The 25,332-nt window shown below is 59.7% G+C and overlaps 1 protein-coding gene across 8 annotated transcripts in view; it reads right to left on the reverse strand.

Annotated features, from left to right (window-relative positions):
• Positions 1-25,332, reverse strand: part of EXD3 (exonuclease 3'-5' domain containing 3) — a 75,448-nt gene that overhangs the window by 8,476 nt on the left and 41,640 nt on the right. For 6 of the 8 annotated variants that reach the window (XM_052648707.1, XM_052648708.1, XM_052648711.1 and 3 more), the window contains 11 exons: positions 23,216-23,289; positions 23,076-23,114; positions 21,511-21,677; positions 20,986-21,109; positions 20,607-20,817; positions 20,405-20,514; positions 19,778-19,940; positions 19,539-19,702; positions 18,912-19,067; positions 6,988-7,041; positions 6,729-6,860 (listed from right to left, as the gene is read on the reverse strand). In XM_052648707.1, the coding sequence (XP_052504667.1) occupies positions 6,729-6,860; positions 6,988-7,041; positions 18,912-19,067; positions 19,539-19,702; positions 19,778-19,940; positions 20,405-20,514; positions 20,607-20,817; positions 20,986-21,109; positions 21,511-21,677; positions 23,076-23,114; positions 23,216-23,289 (1,394 nt within the window). Of the gene's footprint in view, positions 1-6,451; positions 6,505-6,728; positions 6,878-6,987; positions 7,042-18,911; positions 19,068-19,538; positions 19,703-19,777; positions 19,941-20,404; positions 20,515-20,606; positions 20,818-20,985; positions 21,110-21,510; positions 21,678-23,075; positions 23,115-23,215; positions 23,290-25,332 lie in introns of those variants that run through there. The other 2 variants (XM_052648713.1, XR_008200143.1) reach the window with 2 other exon arrangements.

Below are 25,332 nucleotides of genomic sequence, written 5' to 3' on the forward strand. Positions count from 1 at the left end.
GCGGCACACAGCCCCTCCCGCGGCTACCGGTTACTCCACCAGGCACTATGAGCCCCTAGGCCCCCCAGGACCCCACTGGGAGCACAGGAGACCCCTCCCTGAGCAACCCCTCTAGGCGACCCCTCCCAGCGGTCCCCCGGGCGGCCGTGCCCCTTCACCGTCCCCAGGAGCGCGGGTGGCACCCCTTTCCCGGGGCTCCCCGGCACCCCCGGCGCGGCAGGCGCAGGCAGTTCCCAGACGGGGGAGGGGCGCGGCCGTGAGAACCGCCGGCGGCGGGCGCGTGGGAAAGCGGGCGGAGGGGCGGCGCGGGGGGCGGGGCGCGCCTGGGAACGGCCCCCGCCCCCGCCGGCCTTTGAAAGGGCCACTCAGGGCGCCCGGCCCGGATTCAAAAGCAAACGGCCGCCCGCCTGCCCGCCCGCCTTCCCGCGCCGGCGGGGCGAGGTGGGGCGGGGGACCACAGCCGCCCAGGGCCGTGTGGGAGGGGGTGGGCGCCAGCCGGCGGGAGAGGGTTGCGGGCTGGGGAAGTCCGGGAGGGGCCGCCCCCGTGTGCCCCGCCACAGGCAAGTAGGGCCTGGCCCTCAGACAGTTGGGGGGGGGCTGTCACCCACAGACCAAGGAGGGGGCGCCCCAGAGTCTTTCTCCAAAGGATGGTGGTACTCCAGGAACTGTGCTGGGGACCTGGAAGACTTCCTGGAGGAGGTGGCATCTAAACTGAGGCTTGGCAGGCCTGGTGGACAGAGCACCTGCTCAGGTGCACCCATAGCTGGGGTGACATGTGGGATCCAGTGAGGTCAGCAAAGGCTGGCAGGAGCCGGGTAGCTGGGGGTCCCCGGTCCTTCCCTTCCTGACCCTCCCAGGGCTACTGAGTCAGGCCAAGCCGGAGAGGACCCCTTTCCACCACCAACTGCTCTGCCCAGCCCAGCTCCTCCACTTCTCGGAGGGACCCCAACAGTGCACCTTCCCCTGCCCACTGCCCACCTTCTCCTGAGGCTCCTCGTTCTGGGTTGGCTGTGGGCTCACCAAGACCCCACCAGCCACCCTGGCTCCCTTGGAGACCTTCGGGGCCACCCTTGCCCCAGATGTGCCTCCAATGACTGGCCCTGCTCAGGGTGGTGGGTGGACGGAGGGGCTGCCTGGGAGGGGGCAGGAAGGGGTCTCCTCCCCCCAACTACTCTGTGTGGCCAGGGAGGGAAAGGTGGCCAGGTAGGGTGGGGTGACGCGTGCCTTTCCTGGCGCCTGCCCACCCGCGGGTGCCCCCTGCACGGGCCATCTAGCCAAAGGCCACTGCCCTGTTAGCACATGGACGGGCTCGTGACCGCCCGGCAGGCCTCACTCTGTCACCCCGAGGACCCTCCCGCATCCAACCAGGGCTGCACACTCCGAGGCCCCGAGCCTGTCCTGCCTGCTCCATCCAGGGCTGAGGGAACAGTGGCCAGGCCCCTGGGTCCATCCAGCCCTCTCTGGCACTAGCCCCAGCAGCAGAGGTGGGGTGGGTCCCCTGCAGGAGCAGCTGTGGGCAGCTAGTGGACACACAGGGCTGCTGGCGACGAGCCACCCCCTGCAGACCCCGAGGCCTGTGCTCACCAGCTCTGGCTCCTGAGCTGTGAAGTCTGGCCTCTGGGGGAGGGTGTCTCCCGCCCTCCCACCAGCCCGGCCGCGGGGGACCCTCACACTGAGACGGGCCCTCTTCCACCCGCCCTGCTGCTCCGGCTGGGCCCGTGTGCCCCTCACCCTGAGGAAGGCAGGCCTTCAGCGCCCTGCCCTCCCTGTTTGTTTCTCTCGAGCTCACTGAGCGGTGGGTTTAGAGCTGGCCTTTGACGTGTGTGGGGTTTCCTGGTGGCTCAGGTGGTAAAGAATATGCCTGAAATGCAGGAGACCCGGGTTCAGTCCCTGGGTGGGGAAGACCCCCCGGGGAAAGGCATGGCAACCCGCTCCAGTGTTCTTACCTGGAGATTTCCACGGACAGAGGAGCCTGGTGGGCTGCCGTCTGTGGGTCACAGAGTCAGTCACGACTCAGGGCCTGACACTCTGACACACCCGGCCCGGGGCTCCTGCTGGCTCCGTGGCTGGCTCAGGCAGTGACGTAGGCTGGGGGAGGCTGCAGAGGAACAGGAGCCCCCAGACTCTCGGGTGCCCTCTTGCTGCCCAAGGTGCCTTACTGACCCCAGGCCTGAGGATGGAGCCAAGGGTACCAGGCGGCTCCCAGAGGCCTGCCTGTCCTCTCCCACCCACACCGGCTCCCCTCAAGCCCACGTCACGCTGGCCTGGCGGGGGCCAGTGGTCATGGCTGGGGACCGTGTCCACCTCACGGGTCTGTGTACCAGGAGCCGGGCACCCCAGGCACTGGGCCCTTCTGGGCTACACAGCTGTCCTCTGTCGTGTGAGGCCGTGCCCTCGGAGTGCCCACTTTGAGCGGGTTGGCCCTTTTAAACAGTGACCCTCTGGGGCTTTCCTGGTGGTCCAGTGGTTAGGAATCTGCCTTGCAAAGCAAGGGGAGTGAAAGCGTTAGTTGCTCAGTCATGTCCAATTCTTTGCGACCGGATGGACTGCAGACTGCCAGGTTCCACTGTCCATGGAGTTCTCAAGGCAAGACACTGGAGCGGGCAGCCACTCCCTTTTCTAGGGGATGAACTTCCTGACCCAGGGACTGAACCCAGGTCTCCTGCATTGCAGGCGGACTGTTTACCATCTGGGCCTCCAGGGATGCCCCAGACGTTCACTTTCGAAAAGGGCTGACCCGCTCAAAGCCGGAACTCCGAGGGCACAGAGTCATACCAGTCCAGTCCCTGGTCTGGGAAGATGCTGCGTGCCTCGGGACCGTGGAGCCCACGCAGCACAGCCACTGGAGCCTGCATCCCAGACACTGTGCTCCCTGAGACAGACGTCCGAGGACCGTAGCTTAGGAGCAGGCCCTGCGCACGGCAGCGGGGACCCAGCGCGACGACAGCGAGACTCCCGTTTAGAGTGAGCACCTGTCAGCGTCCAGGAGGTGTATCCCGGGGGAACCCCAGACAGGGGGTAGGGGCCCCTCTCAGGAGCACATGGTCAGGACCGAGGTCCAGAGAGGAGTGGCCCCAGGACAAAGGGAGCCAGGAGGTGGGTGCTCGCAGGGCACCTCCAGTGAGCTGGGCCAGGGTCCTCCCGGGCACTGAGCCGGGCCCCCGCCCCGGCCACTCCAGGGGCCTCTTCACATGTCTTGGACAACACGGGCCCCTGGGAGCCCTGCGGGAGGACGTGAGGTCCACGTGACAGACAGGTACGCTGACAGACAGCCGGCTGGCACCTGAGGCAGTCCACTTCAGTGCAGGGGTGTGGGCGTCACTGTCATGCCAACCATGGGGCCTTCCTAAAGAAGTGGGCCACCAGGAGTGCGGTCCCGGGCCATGGGGGTCCAGGTCCCCAGGTCCCCCAAGAGCCAAGTGCTGGGACCCAGGCTGGGCTCCAGTGGACCCGGGGCATTCCCAGAAGGGGAGGAGTGCGTCGAGAAGGTGGCCCTGTAGGCTGTGGGGAGGCCTGGGGCAATCTGCGGGGCCCACCTGAGTGCCCCCTCGGGGGGCTGTGCTGAGCTTGCCAATGACCCCGCACCCTGGCTGGCATCCTGAGTCTGGGGGCACGCTGGGCCCATCGGCGCCCCCGCCCTGGAGGCCTGTGACAGGCCCCTCCTGCGGCCTCGGGAGCCAGTGGCCCCAGGTCCCTGCCTGCACAGGGTGGGGCCCCTCCTCCCGAAGCCTTTGTGCCTGCGTGACCCCGGGGGCATGGAGTGTGGGAACGGGGCTGGGGGCCGAAGAGCACAAAGGCGGGGGGGGGGGGGGGGGGGGGGGTGTGGGGTGGGGGGTGGGGTCAGGGCTGCTGCCTCTTCCTGTCTGTCCCCACGTCTGTTGCTGCCCCTCAGGACACAGGGAGGGTCTCCACGCCTGGGGACGGCTGGGCACCGGCGACCCGCTGGCCCCTGTGTCCAGACTCCAGGCCCCCGTCACTGTGGGCCTCCCAGGTGTGGTGTGGACGCTGGAGGCCGCTGGCCCAGGGGCCTCTCGTGTGCTCAGGCCCTGAGAGCCCTCGCTCAGCCGGCTCCCCACCAGACATCAGCCCGGCAGCACCCTCCTCCCTCCCACAGCCTCTGCCCAGCTCCGGGCTCCTGGGCCGTAAACCCACTCCGGAGGCCCCGCCCCGAGGCCCTGACCCTGGCTGCAGGCTCCTCCCCCAGCACCGCCCCCGAGGGGACCCTCTGCTGAGAGCACCCCCCTGAGGTGGGGTGACTGTCCTCCTAGAGGCCACTTCCGGGACCAATGTCACTGACCCCCAGGACACCCCTCATAGGGGCAGAGCGCATTCCCTACCACAGAAGAGGGGGCTGCAGGGAGGGGTAAAACAGACGTTATGCCTGACTACGCCTGGGTTCCTGCTCTGGGACGTTTTTTAAGCTTAAATTTCTTTGATAAGATCCTTTCCCAGGGTGGACGGCACTGGGAACGTCCTCCTGGCGGACGTTCCCGATGGACGGTCCCAGGCCCCAGTCACCAGCTCTGGGGGTCATGACCCTGCCCTGCTGGAGGGATCCAGCGCCCCTCGCCCTCTGGGACCTAGGGTGGGCGGGCTGCCCCCCCACTGCCAGGGGCCGCCCCCGCGTGGCCGGGCCCACTGACCCCTCCAGCCTCACTCACTCCCGCTGCATACCCCGATGTGCAGCCCCAGGAGTGGCCAGCGGGCTCTGGGAACGGTTCGTGTGTCCAGTGGGTTTTCCCTCTGGGAACAGCACCAAAATAGCAGAAGGAAGGAAAAGAAAATGGAAACTCAGCCTGGCGGCGGGAGCTCTCCAGGGAGGCGGCCAAGCTCCGGCCTGGGCAGGGGCGGTGGTGGCTCTGAGCCAGCGTCCAGGGAGCTCGGGCCCCGGGGGCACAGGATGGGACCCTGCTGGCCGAGAACCACATGGAGGTGCCCCCTCGGTCAGTCCTATGTGTGCGGCTCTCTGCTGGCCAGTGGCCAGTGCCCTCTGATGTCCACCTGGGCTCAGGGGCCATGCAGGCCGGGGCTGTGGCCTCAGGCAGGGCAGGGTCCGCAGTTGCATGGAGCCAGTGGTCACTGTGCCTCGGGCCATCAACTTGGGGCATCCACGTAGCCTGGGCTTCCCTGTCCACTTGGGGGAGGCCCTGAGGCCAGCCGGCTCAGGCACCGGGAGTGAGCTCAGACGGGGTAGGGAGGCCACGGAGCTGGGCCGGGAAGGGAAGTCATTCCCAGCCACCGTGCTGGGCTGAGCTCCTGGGTGAGGCTGGGAGTCTCATGGCTAGGGGGCTCTGGGCGGGGGAGGTGGGGTGTGTGGCCTGAGGCGCCCTGCCCTGGGGCAGGCATTGCCCGTCAGCAGGGAGCATTCTCCACTCACGGGCACTGGGCGCCGCCGAGGACCGTGGTGGGAGCCGCCGGCGTGGCCCCCGACGCCGGCGTTGCCCCCGACGCCTGCGTGCTGACAGGCTGCGTGCGGATTCAAGCACCCTAGCTCTCAGGGGCCCTTCTTTGCGTGTGGCCGCGCCTGCCTCCTGGGGTCCCGGCGCACGGCTGCGGCACCCCTGGACAGCGGTCTGCCACCAGGTGGGGGTCCTGCCCTGGGGTGTACTCAGCCCACCTTCCTCAGCAGCTGAGCCCCACTGGAGGCTGCTGGACAGCCCTGGGCCTCAGAGGCTCCGCAGGGGACCCCTCCCGATGAAGCCCCACCGGGTGCTGATGCCCCGCCTCCCTCCTGGGCTGCAGCCAACAACGGGCACATGGTCTCTGCCTGGTGCCTGCCCCCTGCCAGCAGCCCCGTGGCTGCCCTCCTCTGTCCTCACTGCCCGCTGACCACATGTGGGACGCACACCTACCACACAGGGACGCTGCTGGCAGGACCCCAGCCAGGCAGGAAGCCCCTTCCCCAGCGCCTACCCGGAGAGCCTGGTGCGCCTGGCCCGCCCTCTAGACCAGCCTTCTCAGAGCCCAGACCCAAGACCTGCCCTGCCGACGGCCTGGGCCTCAGCCGCAAACCTGGGACCCGGCCCTCACCCTGCGGCGTGTCCTGGGCCCTCTGCACCCCACTTTCGCCCCCCGGCTGCCACCACCACTCACCTGGGCAGATACACCGCTGACTGCAGGTCCCTCAGCTCCCCACTCGGGGTGAGGACGCCGACTCTGTCCATCCACGACAGCCGGGTCAAAGCCCGCGCCTCCCTGGGCCCTGCTGCCCCCAGGACTACCTCCTGTCCCGGGGGCACTGGCTGCTCCCCCCGCCAGGGTGCAGCTCTGCCCCCTTCGTCTGAACTGGCCCCACGCCACCCCTGGGGTGTCCTGCAGCCTGGCCCCTCCACGGGGCCCCCGCTGGGGCAGGGAAGCGGTGCCGGGACGTGGCCTGGACTCTTCCTGCGAAGGGCAGCGACCCCCCTCACGGAGCTGAAGGCTCCACGGCTCCCTGGGGTGCCAGTGGGGTGTCCTCTCAGTGCCCCAACTCCGTTTTCTCAAGACGACGCACCAGCACAGGTTCTGAAAAGCCGGTAAGAACGCCCGCAGGCCCCCGACGCCCTGGGCTCTTTACCACACATGCACCCTCCCTCCTCCAGAGGAAGGGGTTGGGAGGAGACGCACACGTCGGGCACTGCTCCGCCGAGCAGAAAACCAAGGCCCGGCCACACACGGGGTCTCGCCAGTCACAGAGCCTGGGCCGTACACACTGGCCCCTCGCCCAGCCTGGGGCCCGCGGCACCCACCTGGCAGCGGCTGAAGATGTCCGCGGGGGTGACACGCACGTTGAAATGCCTGAGGATGGCCTTCGCCTGCTGCTGGGCCTTGAGGGAGCAGTCCACTGCCAGGCAGCGCCCAGCCCCGACCTGGGCCCGGAGCTGCGGGCAGAAGCAGCCTTTGCGCGAGGTGGAAGCTAGGCCCCACCCCCCAGCCGAGGTGAGCCTGGAGCATCCAGTCTGCCCTGGGCGGGGGCACGGGGGCCAGCCTGGGCCGGCGGGTCCTCACCTTGTGGTATGGCAGCCCCGAGGTCAGGATGACCCTCCCCTCCTGCCTGGCAACCTGTGCAGGAGGAAAAGTCAGCAGGTGAGGCTGCAGGCCCACTCCCAGGGCCAGGCCCCTCTGCCCCAACCTTCGCCACCGTTCCCCCTGCCCCCACCCCCCCCGCCTTCACTGCCTCTCCTGCATCTGAAAGTAACAGAAAGCGGGAGTATCGGTGACACAGTAGTGATCAACCCTTTGTGACCCCATGGGCTGCAGCCCACAGGGCTCCTCTGTCCCTGGAGTTCTGGTCCAGGCAAGAGCACTGGAGTGGGCAGCCACTTCCTTCTCCAGGGGATCTTCCCCGCCTGGGGATCGGGTCCAGGCCTCCTGCGCTGCTGGCAGGCTCTTCACCATCGGAGCCACCGGGCTCCTGCACCCTGAGCCTGGGCACCGCGCGCCGTGATAGATTTGGCCTTAAAGACATGCGAACCGAACCGCCAACGAGGTTAAATTTAAAAAGCCATTTCTATAAACCCAAAAGAGATGAGACACACGAACCACAAATAGAGAAATACTCCAAATGCCACGAAGCCACAGTGAACTGACCCGGCGACTCGGGGGCTACAGATCGAACTGGAAGACACCCTGCAGTGACACCCGCTGGTGATGGGCACACCACCACGGCTGTTCTGAGATGTTTGTGGATTGTGACGTAAGCCAGATGGGTAATGCTGGTGTGGTGGTAGGATTTTCCAGCTCAGAGAAAGGAGATCTGGGAGAAAGTTAAGCAGATCACACAAGAAACCCTAGATCTGAATGGAAAACTTCGGATGGGTGTTATATATATTTGATGGATGTTTCATTAGTCGCTCAGTCATGTCCAACTCTTTGCAACCCCATGGACTGCAGCCCGCCAGGGTCCTCTGTCCGGGGATTCTCCAGGCAAGAACACTGGGTGGGCGGCCATTCCCTTCTCCAGGGGATCTTCTCGGCTCCCTTAATAGGTGCTACATACACTTAGAGGCACTTCATCCCTGGCCCGCCGCAAAGGCCTGGAAACGAGAGCCAGCCCTGCAGCTCTGAGCACCCTCACGCAGGCTGACTCCTAGACAGGGCTCGTGCTAAAAGGAACCGGGGAGTTTCGGAGGAGTAGCTGATTCTAGATCTGAGGAGCTGGAGCATCTCTTTAGATGAGACAGCAAAGAAGTTATCAGAGTCTACAAGGATCACGCCAAAAGGGCTCAGGATCCACCCTGCAAGCCACAAGGGGCGAAGTGCACGTCAACGACGTGACAGCTGTGACGTGTCCAGCTTGCTTCCTTTTCGTGTGTTATCTCTGGAGAGTGTGAGGGGCCAGCTCACTAGCGTGAGAGCTGAACACTGCAGCTCTGGGAAGGAAACGCCAGGGAGAGTCATGACGTTGTATTTGGCAACAATTTCTTGGCTGTGGCACTGAAAGCAAAGACAACACAATTAAAAATAAATTGGACTTTGTGAAAGTTAAAAAACTTTTGTACATCACAGGACACTGCCAAGAAAGTGGAAAACAACCCACAGAATGGGAAAAATATTTGCAAATATCTATCTGAACATCTAGATTATATAAATAACTCCCACAACTCAACGGCAGGAAAAGCAGATAAACCAGCTAATATGTGGGCAAGGGACCTTGCCCTTCTTCTCTGGAGAAAATACACTTCTCCAGAGAAGGCACACAAATGACCAGTATGCACACGTAAGGATGCTCAACATGAGTCATCAGGGAAACGTGATACACTGGGGATCACTTCACATCTGTTAGGGTGGTTTTTATTTTGAAAAAGGAAAATAAGTGTTGAGAATGCACAGAAGTCTGGAGCCTTACACGTTGCTGGTGGGGATGTAAAGCGGTGCGGCTGCCATGGAACAGCGCTGCAGTGTCCCAAAAGATCAGACACAGAATCACCATGCGGCCTAGCGATCTCCCGGCCAGGTACAGACCCACAGGAGCTGAGAGCAGAAGCGTGAACAGATGCTCGCTCATCACAGTGAACAGCAGGAGCGTATTCACAATAGCCAGATGGAAGCAACCCAAGTGTCCATCAGCAGATCACACACACACACGCACACACACACACGCACACACGCACACGCACACACGTGCACACACATACGCACACACACGCACACATGCACGCACGCACACACGCACACGCGCACACGCACACACACGCACGATGGAACTTATTCAGATTTAAAAAGGAAGACAGACCTGATACAGGCTACAGCATGGATGGCCTTCGAAGACATTCTGCTCAGTGAAATTAGCCAGACACAAAAGGATAAATGTTGTATGATTCTACTTAAGTGAGGTCCCTAGAGGGGTTAAATTCATAGAGAAAGAAGGTAAACAGCAGTTACCAGGGGCTGGGGGAGGGGTGAATGGAGAGCAACTATTTAATGCTGCAGAAGTGCGGTCTGAGATGAAAGTTCTGGAAACAGATGGTGGCAATGGCTACACACACTGTGCACACACTTAATGTCGCTGAGCTGTGCACTTAGATATGGTTACGATGATCAACCTTCCGCCATATATATTTTACCACAATAAGAGAGAAAAAGCAGTGAAGCAAGTGGTTACTTTGTAGTGGAAACAAAGACACATCTATGTGATGAATAAAAACAGAATTGAAAACAAACACACATAACTGAGGTGAATATGAAGAAAGACCCAGACGAGAGGGCAGTCGAGAATAGAGCCAGGAGCGACAGGCGACAGGACAGAGACGGCTGACCGACAGCAATGGCAAGAGCAGGGGCTCTTCTCAGGGTCCTGTCAGGCCGCAGTCACAGACCCAGCAACACGCCCTCTCAGGAGAGGGAGGAAACAGAATTTTCACGGAAAAGCGGCCCCAGTGAAAGGTCATAGCAAAGGAAACCCCTTAATAACGAGTTCGCCTTTTCTCGGAGTGCCTGTGCATGTCCATACACCATAGATTCTAAGAGTCACCGAATACATAAAAGAGATGTAACGTCTAATTTGCAAAACTAAGAAAAACCACCATGTGTTAAAAATATTGGAAAATAACAGTAAGATGGAAAGCAGGTGAGAAAGCTAAAATGATCTGAAATCTTTGGATTAATTTTAACTTTACACGTTGTTAACTCAAATATACATGCTGAAATTTCCAGGCTAACCCCTGAAAGAACAGAAATAGGATTTGTAACTTTGAAATTAATAGAGGGAAAAATAGAAACAAGGGTGAAAAAGAGAAAAGAACAGAAGAACCAAAGGAGAAAAAAGGACAGAAAAAGCAGGAGAGAGAGAGCAGATCAGTGTGTTCCAGCCAAACACAGACGAGCAGTTACAACAAATACAAGTGGACGGGACGAGTGGGCTGGAAAACAAAGACCGTCAGGCTAGACCTTGTAAAACCAGAAACAATTCATCACAAGAGCAAAGGAAGGCTGAAAGCAGAAGAATGAGAAGGTGACACACAAGTCCTGCCCTGAGGGTGCTGGAGGAATGGCATCAGTGTCGGCTCAGTCAGATCTCACGGCGAGGCTGCTAGTGGAGCCAGAGGCTCATCTCGTAGGACATCTCGCTCAGCAGGGAGACGTGAGAACTCTGGAGACCGTGTGCACGTGCGACTAACAGCGACTTCCCAGCAGGTAACGCGAGTGCAGACGTGACCGCAAGGAGAGCCTGAGAAGCCCAGTGCCCCCCGGAGACTTCGGCACAGCTCTCCTGGTCATTGGCAGAAGTGGCAGAAAAGTGACAGAACAAGATACAGATGATTTGAGGAAATACTGAGTGAGCTTGACCTACTGAGCGTGCCGAAGCAAGAGAGGGACGTGAACGTGGCTCGAAGAGGCTGTGGCCTTTTAAAGTCCACGTGGAACGTTTATAAAAAGCACCGTCTGCTTGGCTACAAAGCTAGTGTCCACAAACGTCTAAATCGGCAGTATACAGCCTACGATTCACTTAGGTTAGAAGCCGATTCGTAAAAGATGCCAAAAAGCTCTGAAACCCCCAGCTTTCTGGAAGTGAAAAACAGCCTTTCAGATAAGTAATTTGAACTCAGATTCAAAACTCAAAACCTATTAGCACTAAAAAGTAATGAAAAGACTACATATCAAAATGGATGGAAAGCAGTGAAGATATTACTTCAAGAAAAAGTTACTGTCCTGAACGTTTACATCGTAAGATTTAAGAGGCTGAAAATTAAAGAGCTAAGCACGCCTCTTGGAAATAACCCCAAGTAAGCAAAAGGAAGGAAACTATAAAGATAAAAAGAGAAATTAATGAGATTAAAAACACACACACAAATGCAACAGAAAGGACCAACAAAGCCAGATACCAGTCACTTGAAGGGACTCATCCAGTTGACGAGCGCTGTGTACGGTCAGGACACAGGGGAGGCACAAGTGATAACAGTCAGAGTGAGGCTGATCGCGGCGAGGCCCTGCAAAGCTTCACAGGCAGCGAGACCTGCCTTGCCCCTGGAGCACCGAGCGAAAGGCGCACACTCCAGAGGAAGGCATGGCTTGCCGAGCGACTCAAGAAGACGCAGTCGGCTAAGCAGTCCTAAAACTATTAAATAAAAAGAATCAGAAACTCCTAGACTCCTCCGTCCAAAACACAAGGCTGAGGTGGCCTTGCAGGAACTCAGCCAGTGTCTGAGAGAAAAATCCAAACATCACTCAAAGTGGCAGAAAGCAGAGGAGGGAAAACTCCCCAGCTTGTTTATGAAGCAGAAGAGAAGATGGTGAGCAGGAGAAATCCTGTGTCAGAATGGTCCTGAAGACAGGTCCAGCCACGTGACACGCTGGCAGGCTGGGTGCAACTGGAATGCAAGGCTGGCTCCAAAGTGAAAAGGCTCGTCACGTGCGCAGATCACAGGGACGATCTCAATGGCTGCAGAGGCAGCATCAGGGAGAACTCAGCTTCTTGCGTGATGACATGCGCAGCAGGCATGAAGCCTGCATCCTGCTGTGGGGGCCTGGGAGCCGCCACACGTCACGGAGGAGCAGCCCGTTAAGTCAGACCTGAGACAGCCGGCCACAGTTCCATCTGTTAACCCCACCAGGGAGGCCTCGACTGCTGTGAGAGGATACGGGACAGAAATGAGACCCGTAAAGACTGGGGAGGAAGGAATGAAACTATCCCTGTCTATAGGTGGTTTGTCCACAAAGGAGACCCCAAGAACCAACAGCCAACTCAGTAGAACTGAGGAGACTTCCGCGAGGTTTCCAAGGTAAGACCAATTCTCAAGCAACTAGGAGCTAAAGGTCCATGCAGTTCTGCGTATCAGCAGAAAATAAAGCAGCATCATGTGTTGCAGACCAACTGTGCCAGCCCAGTGGGCCTTCCGAGGCCAGGGTCAGAACTGCGGCTTTCCGCCCGGGGCCCTTCACAGGGTCACAGGCAGCGAGCCAACACGAGAAACGCTGCCTGGCTTCACCGACACCCGGAGAAAGGTGAGCAAAAGTGCTGTGAGACGTGACTGCCTGCTGACGAGACTGGTGAAGAGGACAGTGAAGCGGCGACCTCGGCCGCTCACGGGACGGAGCCCTGGGCACGGTTCCCGGCCCACCAGCCAGCCCCGCGGGCTCTCCTGCAGGGCCTCCATGGGGAAGCCCACGGCCATGTTCTGAGAAGCAAGGCCACAAAAGGCCAGGGACACTAGTGACCCCTTTACCCGTGGAGACAGGTCCTCAGTGCCCTAAATCCACCAGGTCAGTGGCCCAGGTGCAGGACATCGGAGCCGCTCAGATGAGCCTCGGGGATGTGTGTCTGTCCTGGTGCCCCGTCCGTCGGGTCCCTGGGGCAGCGGGGCCAGCCAGAGGCACACTGAGGTTTGCTGCAAGGAACTGGCCGCAGACGTTAGGGGAGGGTGGGGCCATCAGGCAGACCCTGAGTGGAGCGGCGGCCGCCCAGGTCGACCTGCTCCCACTCCGGCTCCCGCCAGGCAGGTGGCTGCTCAGCAAGACTGCGTGCTCCTCAGCTCGTGCCCGGGGAAGCCATCCATCACTGAACTTTGGCCTCTGCCTGCATCTGCTGGGGCTGCGAACCTCCCCAGTCGTCACGCCTGGTTCCTCTTTGCTGGCCGGATGGCTCTCTGCTCGGCGGACTCTACCGCCTAACTCACACTTGACCCCAAGCAGCAGGAGGGCTGGGAGGCACCTTAGTGCAGCCTGGCCGATCCTCGGCCGGTACCCAGGCTCATCCTTGAAAGGTCTGCTCCCTGCCAGCGCAGACACAGTCCCCGAGCTTCTGCTGCGCGGGCGGGAGCCTCCTCCCTTCCCTCGCCAGCAGTGCTGGCTTTCTTTAGAAGCATGTTGATAAGTGCTAAGGGAGCCGCTGCTCCTTACCCCTCGTCCAAGGTAAGGAGCAGCGGCTGCACTTTGCTGAAGTCGCCGTGAAGAGATACCCCATGCCCAAGGTAAGAGAAACCCAAGTAAGATGGTAGGTGTTGCAAGAGAGCATCAGAGGGCAGACACACTGAAACCATACTCACAGAAATGTGGTCAATCTAATCACACTAGGACCACAGCCTTGTCTAATTCAATGAAACTAAGCCATGCCCGTGGGGAAACCCAACACAGGCGGGTCATGATGGACAGGTCTGACAGAATATGGTCCACTGGAGAAGGGAATGGCAAACCACTTCAGTATTCTTGCCTTGAGAACCCCATGCTGCTGCTGCTAAGTCACTTCAGTTGGGTCCGACTCTGTGCGACCCCATAGACAGCAGCCCACCAGGCTCCCCCATCCCTGGGACTCTCCAGGCAAGAACTCCGGAGTGGGTTGCCATTTCCTTCTCCAATGCAGGAAAGTGAAAAGTGAAAGTGAAGTCGCTCTGTCGTGTCCAAACCTCAGCGACTCCATGGACTGCAGCCTTCCAGGCTCCTCCGTCCATGGGATTTTCCAGGCAAGAGTACTGGAGTGGGGTGCCATTGCCTTCTCCGGAGAACCCCATGAACAGTAGGAAAAAGCAAAACGATAGAATACTGAAAGAGGTACTCCCCAGGTCAGTAGGTGCCCAATATGCTACTGGAGATCAGTGGAGAAATAACTCCAGAAAGAGTGAAGGGATGGAGCCAAAGCAAAAACAATACCCAGCTGTGGATGTGACTGGTGATAGAAGCAAGGTCCGATGCTGTAAAAAGCAATATTGCATAGTAACCCGGAATGTCAGGTCATGAATCAAGGCAAATTGGAAGTGGTCAAACAGAAGATGGCAAGGGTGAATGTCGACATTCTAGGAATCAGCGAACCAAAATGGACTGGAATGGGTGGATTTAACTCAGATGACCATTATATCTACTACGGCGGGCAGGAATCCCTTAGAAGAAATGGAGTAGCCATCATGGTCAACAAGAGAGTCCGAAATGCAGTACTTGGATGCAACCTCAAAAACGACAGAATGATCTCTGTTCGTTTCCAAGGCAAACCATTCAATATCACGGTAATCCAAGTCTATGCCCCAACCAGTAACGCTCAAGAAGCTGAACTTGAACGGTTCTATGAAGACCTACAAGACCTTTTAGAACTAACACCCAAAAAAGATGTCCTTTTCTTTATAGGGGACTGGAATGCAAAAGTAGGAAGTCAAGAAACACCTGGAGTAACAGGCAAATTTGGCCTTGGAATGTGGAATGAAGCAGGGCAAAGACTAATAGAGTTTTGCCAAGAAAACGCACTGGTCATAGCAAACACCCTCTTCCAACAACACAAGAGAAGACTCTGCACATGGACATCACCACATGGTCAACACTGAAATCAGATTGATTATATTCTTTGCAGCCAAAGATGGAGAAGCTCTATACAGTCAACAAAAACAAGACCAGGAGCTGACTGTGGCTCAGATCATGAACTCTTTATTACCAAATTCAGACTTAAACTGAAGAAAGTAGGGAAAACCGCTAGACCATTCAGGTATGACCTAAATCAAATCCCTTATGATTATACAGTGGAAGTGAGAAATAGATTTAAGGGCCTAGATCTGATAGATAGAGTGCCTGATGAACTATGGACGGAGGTTCGTGACATTGTACAGGAGACAGGGATCAAGACCATCCCCGTGGAAAAGAAATGCAAAAAAGCAAAATGGCTGTCTGGGGAGGCCTTACAAATAGCTGTGAAAAGAAGAGAAGCGAAAAGCAAAGGAGACAAGGAAAGATATAAGCGTCTGAATGCAGAGTTCCAAAGAATAGCAAGAAGAGATAAGAAAGCCTTCCTCAGCGATCAATGCAAAGAAATAGAGGAAAACAACAGAATGGGAAAGACTAGAGATCTCTTCAAGAAAATTAGAGATACCAAGGGAACATTTCATGCAAAGATGGTCTCGATAAAGGACAGAAATGGTATGGACCTAACAGAAGCAGAAGATATTAAGAAGACATGGCAAGAATACACAGAAGAACTGTACAAAAAAGATCTTCACAACCAAGATAATCAAGATGGTGTGATCACTCACCTAGAGCCAGACATCCTGGAATGTGAAGTCAAGTGGGCCTTAGAAAGCATCACTACGAACAAAGCTAGTGGAGGTGATGGAATTCCAGTTGAGCTGTTTCAAATCCTGAAAGATGATGCTGTGAAAGTGCTGGACTCAATATGCCAGCAAATTTGGAAAACTCAGCAGTGGCCACAGGACTGGAAAAGGTCAGTTTTCATTCCAGTCCCAAAGAAAGGCAATGCCAAAGAATGCTCAAACTACTGCACAATTGCACTCATCTCACAGGCTAGTAAAGTAATACTCAACGTTCTCCAAGCCAGGCTTCAGCAATATGTGAACCATGAACTTCCAGATGTTCAAGCTGGTTTTAGAAAAGGCAGAGGAACCAGATATCAAATTGCCAACATCCGCTGGATCATCAAAAAAGCAAGAGAGTTCCAGAAAAACATCTATTTCTGCTTTATTGCCTATGCCAAAACCTTTGACTGTGTGGATCACAATAAACTATGGAAAATTCTTAAAGAGATGGGAATACCAGACCACCTGACCTGCCTCTTGAGAAATCTGTATGCAGGTCAGGAAGCAACAATTAGAACTGGACATAGAACAACAGACTGTTTCCAAATAGGAAAAGGAGTACGTCAAGGCTGTATATTGTCACACTGCTTATTTAACTTCTATGCAGAGTACATCATGAGAAACGCTGGGCTGGAAGAAACACAAGCTGGAATCAAGATTGCCGGGAGAAATATCAATAACCTCAGATATGCAGATGACAGCACCCTTATGGCAGAAAGTGAAGAGGAACTAAAAAGCCTCTTGATGAAAGTGAAAGAGGAGAGTGAAAAAGTTGGCTTAAAGCTCAACATTCAAAAAACGAAGATCATGGCATCCGGTCCAAACACTTCATGGGAAATAGATGGGGAAACAGTGGAAATAGTGTCAGACTTTATTTTGGGGGGCTCCAAAATCACTGCAGATGGTGACTGCAGCCATGAAATTAAAAGACGCTTACTCCTTGGAAGAAAAGTTATGACCAACCTAGATAGTATACTCAAAAACAGAGACATTACTTTGCCAACTAAGGTCTGTCTAGTCAAGGTTATGGTTTTGCCCTGGTCATGTATGGATGTTGAGAGTTGGACTGTGAAGAAGGCTGAGCGCCGAAGAATTGATGCTTTTGAACTGTGGTGTTGGAGAAGACTCTTGAGAGTCCCTTGGACTACAAGGAGATCCAACCAGTCCATTCTGAAGGAGATCAGCCCTGGGTGTTCTTTGGAAGGAATGATGCTAAAGCTGAAACTCCAGTACTTTGGCCACCTCATGCGATGAGCTGACTCATTGGAAAAAGACTCTGATGCTGGGAGGGATTGGGGGCAGGAGGGGAAGGGGACGACCGAGGATGAGATGGCTGGATGGCATCACGGACTCGATGGACGTGAGTGTGAGTGAACTCCGGGAGTTGGTGATGGACAGGGAGGCCTGGCGTGCTGCGATTCATGGGGTCGCAAAGAGTCGGACATGACTGAGCGACTGGACTGAACTGAACTGAAGTGTTAACGGAGCTCATCACAGAAAACAAAACCCACAGGGTAACCCTGCTGAACAACACAGCCAGGTCACCTCCTCGGGAGTCTGCACAGGAAGTGCATGGTTGGGAAAGAGCCACAGAAGAGAGGACATCCAGGGGCGTGGTGGGCCGCTGGCTAGAGACAGTCTCTCCAGGAAATGCCAGAGGGCTCCACCCGCACGAGAGCGCCACAGGTGCGAGAGGTGGGCACATCGCCCTGCTGTCCAGAACGGTTCGTGAGTGACACACACAGGTGACAGTGTTACCCCCCCCCACCCCCACCCACGGCAGGGCAGGCATGAGGACAGGCCCTGGGAACTCCAAGCACAAGGCCGAGTGGACAAGTGGGCAGAGTCAGTCCGTAACCACAGGGGCTGGAGCTACAGCCGTGTTCCCAGGAAGAAGCACCTCACCTGCCACACCCCTCGGGAGGGCACTTGGCCTGCGGCCTCAGGACTGCGATGTTCCAGGTTCTGAGGTCCAATCCCCTGGCTCTAGTCCAGGTCCGGCTGGGCTTCAGCACCTGCTCCGTCTGGGCCATGCTGACCCCAGCAGGTCCCCAGACTCTGCCCCTCCCGCGGCCCTGCTGCGTCTGAGGCGCCTGTTACAGCAGCACCGACTCTGGGCTCCCGTATCCACTGGTTCGCCTCTGTGGCTGCAGCCACTTAAGCGTGAACTCAAGCCGAGTTCTGCGGGGGTGGGCGTGGCCAGGCTCTGGGGTGCCCTGTGCTCTCTGCCCCGTGACTGCTGACGTCTCGTCTGGGGTCCTCAGGAAGCCAGGCTGACCTTCTCATCTCAGCCTCTGTAAGCTAGAAACAACCCCCAGCAGGAGGACTGAAGGGTTTCCGACAGGGACAGCGGCCAGAGCCACTCTTGACACGATCATGCCTCCTTCCCTGGGAGCCAGGACCAGGCCTCCGGAAGAGCTGGCCGTGAGGGGCCAGGGCTGAGGAAGGTGGACAGCCTCTCATGGACGTGGGGGCCGGCTCGGGAGGCAGACGGCTCCCTCCTGGCTCAACCCTACCTCTGCAGCCCCTCTGTTCTTCTGGCCCCAGCTTCCTCGTTAGCAGGGGTGGGAAGGCTGCCGAAACATCCAGCGGGCTGTGCAGTGTTCAGGGAAGGGCCGCCTGCCAAGCTCAGACCCCACTCCCCCCACCATCCCCTCCCCGCCCCACGCCCCAGTCACCCGCTTGCTGAGCCTGGCGACCCTTCCCAGAAGAAGGTGTCCAAACGCATAAGAGAAATCACACGTAACTACGTAATGTCGACCTGGCCGCCTCGGTACTCTTTCGTGGCTGCGCAAGTCACAACAGCCTGGGTGCCCATCACTGCCCGGCGGATGGCTCCACTGTGGTCCATCCGATGGAATGTTATTTGGTTGTAAACAGGACTGAAGCTCTGACATGCTACAACGCAGACGAGCCCGGGAAACACCACGTTCGTGAAAGCAGCCAGGACCAAGAGGCCACGAGCAACAAGTCCCCCGGCACGCAACATCCGGAGCAGCCGGAAATCAGGCTGCCAGGGCCGGGGGTGGAGCCCGGTCAGGGGCGGAGCCTGGCCAGGAGGGGCGGAGCCTGGTCAGGGGCGGGGCCTGTCGGGACGGGGCGGAGCCTGGAGGGGGCCTCTTCACGGGTGGGCGGGGGAATGAACAGGGCCTAGAAGCCACCGTGGAGATAGCTGCGCAAAGCACACAGTGAACTGTGGGGAGAGGGGACTGCATCTCAGCGAACCCAGTAAAGAACGTTTACCAGCCACGTCCTCACTCCTGCCCGCACCAGGCCCACCCCCCAGAGGAGCCTGCAGACCGCAGGCCCGGACAGCTACAAACCAACCCGGCAACCGGGGGAGCCCTGCCCCACCTCGGGGTGGGGGGCACGTAGCTGGGGCGCTGCTGCCGCCACGAACACGCCCCCACCCCCGGGCCCGCTCACCTCGGCGGCCTGCCGGTGGTCCTCGCCAGAGTGCAGCACCCGCACGTCGATACCCAGGCAGCGGAGGGTCCGCCCCAGCCCCCCCAGCATGCTGTCACACACCACGCGGAAGGCCCGGGCTGGGACCTCGGGGGCCGCGGCCTCAGGCGAGTGCTCCTGCAATACAGCCTGGCTCAGCAGCCCACCCCCCATGTGGGCAAGGGGCAGGGGGCAGGCGGGGAGGGAGGGCTCCCAGGGCGCTCAGCTCCTGTGAGCAATGTCAGAAAAGCAGGGAAGCCGGGAACACAACCCTAGACCCCCCAGGACCTCAGGGGGCTGGCACACATCTCCTGGGGGTGGGGTGCACACTGGAGTGTGCCAGGGTCTCGGGGACACACAGGGACATAGCCAGAGGCTGCCCTGGGTGTTGGCGGGGGGCATGCCAGGCTGGGGACGCCCCCTCTCGTAGGACCCTAACCCCCTGCTTCCCTTCCTTTGGGGCAGAGGGTCCAGTGTAGATGGACACAAGCCCCCAGATGGCTCTCCCCAACCCCTACTCCGGGTCTCCAGCCCTGTGAGGTCCCAGTCTTAAGCAGAGCGGTTCTTCCCATGAGAATCCTGATAAAGGGCCTAGGGGGCTTCACCTACTTGCCAGGGGGAGGCCGAGGCCTTCTGTGGGGGTGGCTCCCAAGTCCCGTGTCTCTTGCTGCGTCCCAGCCCCAGGCTCCAGGGCAGGGCCCCTGGCAGGTGGAAGCGGGCAGGTTCTCTGCGCAGCGCCCAGAACACCTCCAGCAGGCAGTAGGCATCCGCAGCTAGGGTGGGCAAGGTCAGCCTCAGCCTCCAGTGTGGGGCGTGTGGGGTCGCAGGGCAGGAGAGGGGGTGCCCACCTGCATAGACCACCTGCCCCTCTCCCAGTGGCCGCCGGTCCCAGTTGGAGAGCTGCTGTGTCTTGTCCAGGGGCTTGCCCAGCACCTGCTGCACCAGAAGGCTGAGGCCCCGTGGCCCTGCAGCCCCGTCCACAGCAGGGGCTGGCCTGTCCGCCACCCGCATCTGCAAGACAGCACCCCTGGGGGTGAGGCGCTTGACCTGGGGGGCGGACAGCACCGCACACGGCCGGCTGCCCCACGGGGGCCCCTGGACAGGCCCTGTGCCCGCCATGATAGACAGTGTCCTGAGAGGGGGTGCCGGAGGCCCAGGCAGGCTGTCTCGGGGTCTCAGGGCCTCAGGGCAGGGTCACCCGCCCACCGGTCAGCTCTGGGGCCCACATCTTAACCCCCAGGGGTGTGCTGAGAATCCTGGAGGCAGGGGCATAGCCAGGCTCGCCCTGGGGAGTGTGGGGATGTGTGGCAACACTCTCTCCTGGGGGACGCTGTACTCTGGGTCCCTGGTGACCTGGGGCCAGGGATCAGGGCTGGGGCCAGGCAGGAACAAGTCCTCAGTGAGACCGCTGCCGGGCGCCGCTGTGTGGGCAGCTCCACAGAGCAGGGAGCCCCCAGCACACCCCCAGTGCTGACCTGTCTGTGCACCTGTAGCAGGTCCAGGCCGCCCTGCAGCTGGTGCCCGGCCTGCGCCAGGGCTGGGTAGGACGCACCCAGGCTCCGCAGGTCCCCCGCCATCCCGTAACCTGCAGTTGGGGGATGCCGCTGTGACGGGGGCCAAGGAAGAGGCCAGTCCCCCAGGTCCCGCAGGGCTGGGGCGAGGGCGGGTGCTACTCACCCAGCTTGGTGATGGAGGGATCTGAGAGCAGCCGAGACACCAGCTGGGAGAAGGCACGGGGTGCCTGCCCTCCCGCAGGACTCGAGAGCCGGGGCAAGTCCAGCAGGAACACATGGCCCTCCACAGCCACCTGCATGAGCGACACCCGGGGCCGGCCGCCTGCGCCGAAAGACGGTCTCCACTCCAGGTCCACACCGACCACCTGGCCCGGCTGCAGACAGAGGGGCTGGTTGGAGCGGCGAGGCGAGCACTGCAGTCCAGGGGAGGCGGCCTCTGTGGGGAGGGCTTGCCCAGCTGTGCGTGCCAGTGTGGCTGGAGCCCCCGGAGGCCGTGGTGAGCAGCCCCTGACACCAGCCGCCCGAGGGGGCCGGGCACACACCTGCAGGAGCGTGTCCTCGTGCCTGGCCAGCTCCTCCCAGGAGGCCAGGAAGTGGATGTCCTCCCTGGCAATGGGCAGCCGGTAGCAGTCATCCCGCCTGTCCTCTGAAGGTGCCTTGTCCGTCCTGGGGAGGAGCAGAGCTGCAGAGCCCCTGGTGCCCCCCTGGACATCCCCAGCTGGCTGCAGGGCCAGGGGAGCCCTCAAGGCCGGTATGTGCCTGGGGCCTTCAGGGTCTGCTTCCCACGCCTCTGCCCTCACACCCTGGGAGCGGCCAGGTCCCCAGGCCCCTCCGGGTTCTCTCCGGGGGCTATGTGGCCCAGCTGAGGCACCCGGCCGCTGGGTCTTTGCTGGAGCCTGCGGAGGGGCAGGACCTGCCTGTGTGTCTGCAGGCCGCTCACGCGCCCTGCGCCCCTCCGTGGCCCTCCCTACTTCTCACTGCCAGCCTCCAGTCACTTTCCGAGGGTCGGGGCCCAAGGGCGTGTCCTCCTCCTGGTCCCCCTCCCCCTGAGCCTGGGGGATGCTCACCTCTCCTGGAGCCTGAGTTGGCTCATTTCTGCCACTACTGTTGCTGGGAGTCGCTCCTCAGGCAACGAGAGGTCCAGGGCACACTGGGCGACTGCGGCCACATCTTCCTGAGAGGCCAGCAGCCGCAGCAGCTGCCCCTGCAGGCACTCGTCCTGCCCCACCAGGCCCTGGGGGACGGGGTGAGGGCTGCTCCACGGGGCTGGCCCCGAGGGACGGGCCCATCCTGTCAGCCCCCAGCCCAAGAACACCCCTCAGACTGGCCCCAACCTCCCCTCAGACCCGGCCCCGACCGCCCCTCACGCCTGGCCCCCCACCTCCCCTCACACCCGGCCCCCACCTCCCCTCAGACCCGGCCCCCACCTCCCCTCACGCCTGGTCCCGACCTCCCCTCTCAGGCCCTGAGACCCTTCATAAAGAGGAGGCTTTCCTCTGGAGACCAGCAGTCCCCATGGCTGAGGCTTCTAGTGGCCGAGGTGGCTTGGGCCAGTGCCGCCTCCCAGGGCACCCTCTCCTGGGCCCTCGTCTCTGCCCGCATCTCCCCTGCACACCTGCTCACCCCCCCCCAGCCTTGGCACCACTGTGCTGGGGGAGGAGAGGCCGCAGGGCCTCCACTTGTCTTCAGGGAGGCAGGGGCCGTGAGGGCTCATGAGGCCACGTGTCCTGTCTGTCTGTCCATCTGTCTGAAGGCCCACACGGCCTATAGAGGTCCTGGTGGGAGTGGGGGCTCCTCGGGGCCACCGGCCGCTGTGGACCCCACCCTCCTGAGGAGCCCCTGCTGGCCGGCAGGCGGGGCCACTTCCCCACACGGCTCTGTCCCCAGCAGCCTCGGTGGCCGCTTCCCGCAGGCTGCGGGTTCCCACGTGGACGACAATATGTGGAAACCCCTCCACATTCTTCAGGATGTCCGCTGCCCTTCCGGCCGGCTCGGCCTTGGCACCCAGGGGGGACCGGCCTTCCGGGCCTTGCCCGGGGGTCCGCGTTCCTCTCTGATGACTCACCAGCACCGGCAGGTCACTCGGGTTGGGGGGAGGGCAGGGGCAGGGGTGGCTCAGCACCGCCCTCCACTGGCAGACCCCGCACGGGCACTCAGCAGGAGGGTCCCTGGTTCCTGACCACTGCGGAGTGCCCCGCACATGGGCCCCCAGCCCCCCCAAGAGCCCACCTTCCTCCCAGGCCACTTCGCCCAGAGCTGGGGACGGTTCTGCACCATGATGACCCCAGCCTCCAGCTCAGGACTGGGGACACAGGCTGCAGGCCAGTGTCCTGAGGGGATGGCAGTCCCTGGCCTGGGACTGGACCTCCAGTCCAGCCCCCGTATCACCCCAAGGGGCAGCTGTCTCCTCCTCAGGGTCTGTGGGCACCCCAGGCCTCGGATCACAGAGCCATGGCGAGCAGGGCGCCCGAGGACAGTCTAGAATCTTCTCTCGGTGAACCTCTCTCCCTCTAGCACCTGGGAGCTCTGTCCACGGGCGGCGGGGAGGGAGGATCCTGGACTCCTGGCGATTCCGATTGTGTCCCACCCTGCCCCACGGGGGATCATCATGTGCCGGGACCTCCGAGCTCACCTGCACCAGCTCAGCCCAGCTCTCCCGGGACATGCTTCTCTGCAAAAGTGGACACCAGTGTGAGCTTTTCTATCAGCAGCTCCGGGAGCAGAGAGCAGGCCTCGCTCAGAGCTCCCTCCGCCCCGCCCCAGGCCACGCACCTCCACCAGCCGCTTGTAGCACAGGTACCGCAGGGCAGCCAGGCGCTGCTGAGTGACCACGTTGGGACACAGGGCTGAAAGAGAGGGTGGGCCCCAGCCGGGCTTGGTGGACAAGCGATGCGGGCTGGGGCTGGGGGGCTCCCGCTGTCTTCCTGCCCCCGCCCCAACCCAGCACATTCCTCGCAGGAGGCCTTCACTCTGGCTGTAAAGGAAGGCGCCCCGCCCCGGGCCAGGCACCGGAGCCCCCGGCCTGCCCTCCCTTGGGGTCTCCTGGGTCGCCACCTCTTGGGGCTTTCCTGCATTTTTTCCAGGCAGCTGGAGCTTTTGTTTCTCCCCACGCCCCAACATGAGTTTCTTGAGAAAGGGGCTCGTCTTGCTCTGTGTTTACAAACTATGCGGACCTGTCAACTTCACCTTCACATTCTGTTCAGAGTCCAGGGCGGCCTGGGAAGGGTGCCCACGGTCCGCTCACCCCGCCCTCCAACCAGCTGCTGCTTCTCCCTCCTGGGGCCAGCTGTCCTCGAAGCCTGGCGGTCTGGGGGGTGCTGACCACAGAGCCTGCCTACCTGCAGGCCTCCACCGGACCCTGACCAGGACCCCCTGTTCTGGATGTGGCCGCCCCAGCCAGCACCCTGCAACCAGCTCGGGGAGCACCCTCACTGCAGGGGCGCTGTCCAAGAGTGCAGAGGTCAGGGCTGCCTGGGGCCAGGGCCTGCCCACCACCCAGCAGCCTTCTCTCCCCTTTCCAGCGGGGGCAGGAACGCAGGATGCCAAGGGCTTCAGACCCGTGCCCCACAGGCTGGTGGGGACAAGACTGCAGGAGGAAGGGACGGATGAATGAATTGCTTGCAGCAGGAGGGGATGGTCAGGAAGGGGGAAAAAAGGCAGCCAGAACTGTTGCAGAATTAAGTCTCCCTCCAGTGGAGAGGGAAACCTGCTTTCCTGAAGTTTCTACAATGTTACACATCACTTTGCCAATAAGATACTTTGTCAAAAGCCTGTGGATACAGTATCACCCTCAGGCCTCCTCTGTACTGCCTGCTTCATCTAAACCCACACACTCCTCTGGGAAACAGATCTTTTAAAGGAAAAGGTGCAGGTGAGCCAGACTCAGCCACCCACCTCGGGCGGGTCCTGCTGCCTCTGCCGGATGCCTGGGCTCCACCCAGATCCAGGCCCAGGAAGAGAGGGCTGGGTACACTCAGGGCAGAGGGGCGAGCAGTCCCCACCCTGCACCATGTCTGACCGTCCTCCCACAGAGGGCACAGGGTCTGTCCACTCAGAGGTCCACACCAGGAGGGCAGCCACACAGCAAAAACAGCATGGACTCAACATAAACACAGAGAAGAGACCAGAGCAAGGAAGGGGGAACAGGCGATATCCAAAAGAAATAATGACCGAAAACTCCCAGGACGGATTGAAGACACCAATCCATAGATCCCAAAGTCCCATAACTCCCAAGTAAAAACAAAGAGAAACCTCCAATGAGTCTCCTCACAGTGAAACTGCAGAACGCCAAAGACAAAGAGAAGACACTAAAAGTGTCCAGAGGAGGAGAGACTGCTTCCAAAGGTGAGAAGCTAGATTTCTTCTCAACAACACATTCCAGCCCAGTCAGAGGGCTGACATCACAGCGAGCACGGCCTCCAATCACAGTGCGGTGAAGGGAAAACCAAAATGTCACAGCCTGGAGATGACAATCACACTGCCAGTTCCTTTATAGGTAAAAGAATAAAATTATAGTGGAAATTAAATCTCGAGCTGAACAATAATGGAAGGAATGCATGCTGAAACTTGGGGTATATACTCAAGAAAGAAGGCACACAACTGACAGGATCAAAAACACCAAGATCAGGGCAACAGAATCAGTAGCAACCAAATGAAAGGAAACCTCTGGAGTGGGAGAAAATATTTGCAAACTATGTATAGATAAGAGGTTAATAGTCAAACCAGGTAAAGAACTCATAGAATTTAGTAGCAAAAAAAGCCCAAATAATCTGAATTTAAAAAACAAGAAGAAGAACTAAAGAGACATTTTCCTAAGGAAGATACAGAGATGGCCAACAGGCCAAGAAAAGGTGTTCAGCATCCCAAACCTCCAGGGGGACGCCAGTCAA

The sequence above is a fragment of the Budorcas taxicolor genome, chromosome 11, assembly GCF_023091745.1.
Source record: "Budorcas taxicolor isolate Tak-1 chromosome 11, Takin1.1, whole genome shotgun sequence".
Lineage (NCBI taxonomy): Eukaryota > Metazoa > Chordata > Mammalia > Artiodactyla > Bovidae > Budorcas > Budorcas taxicolor.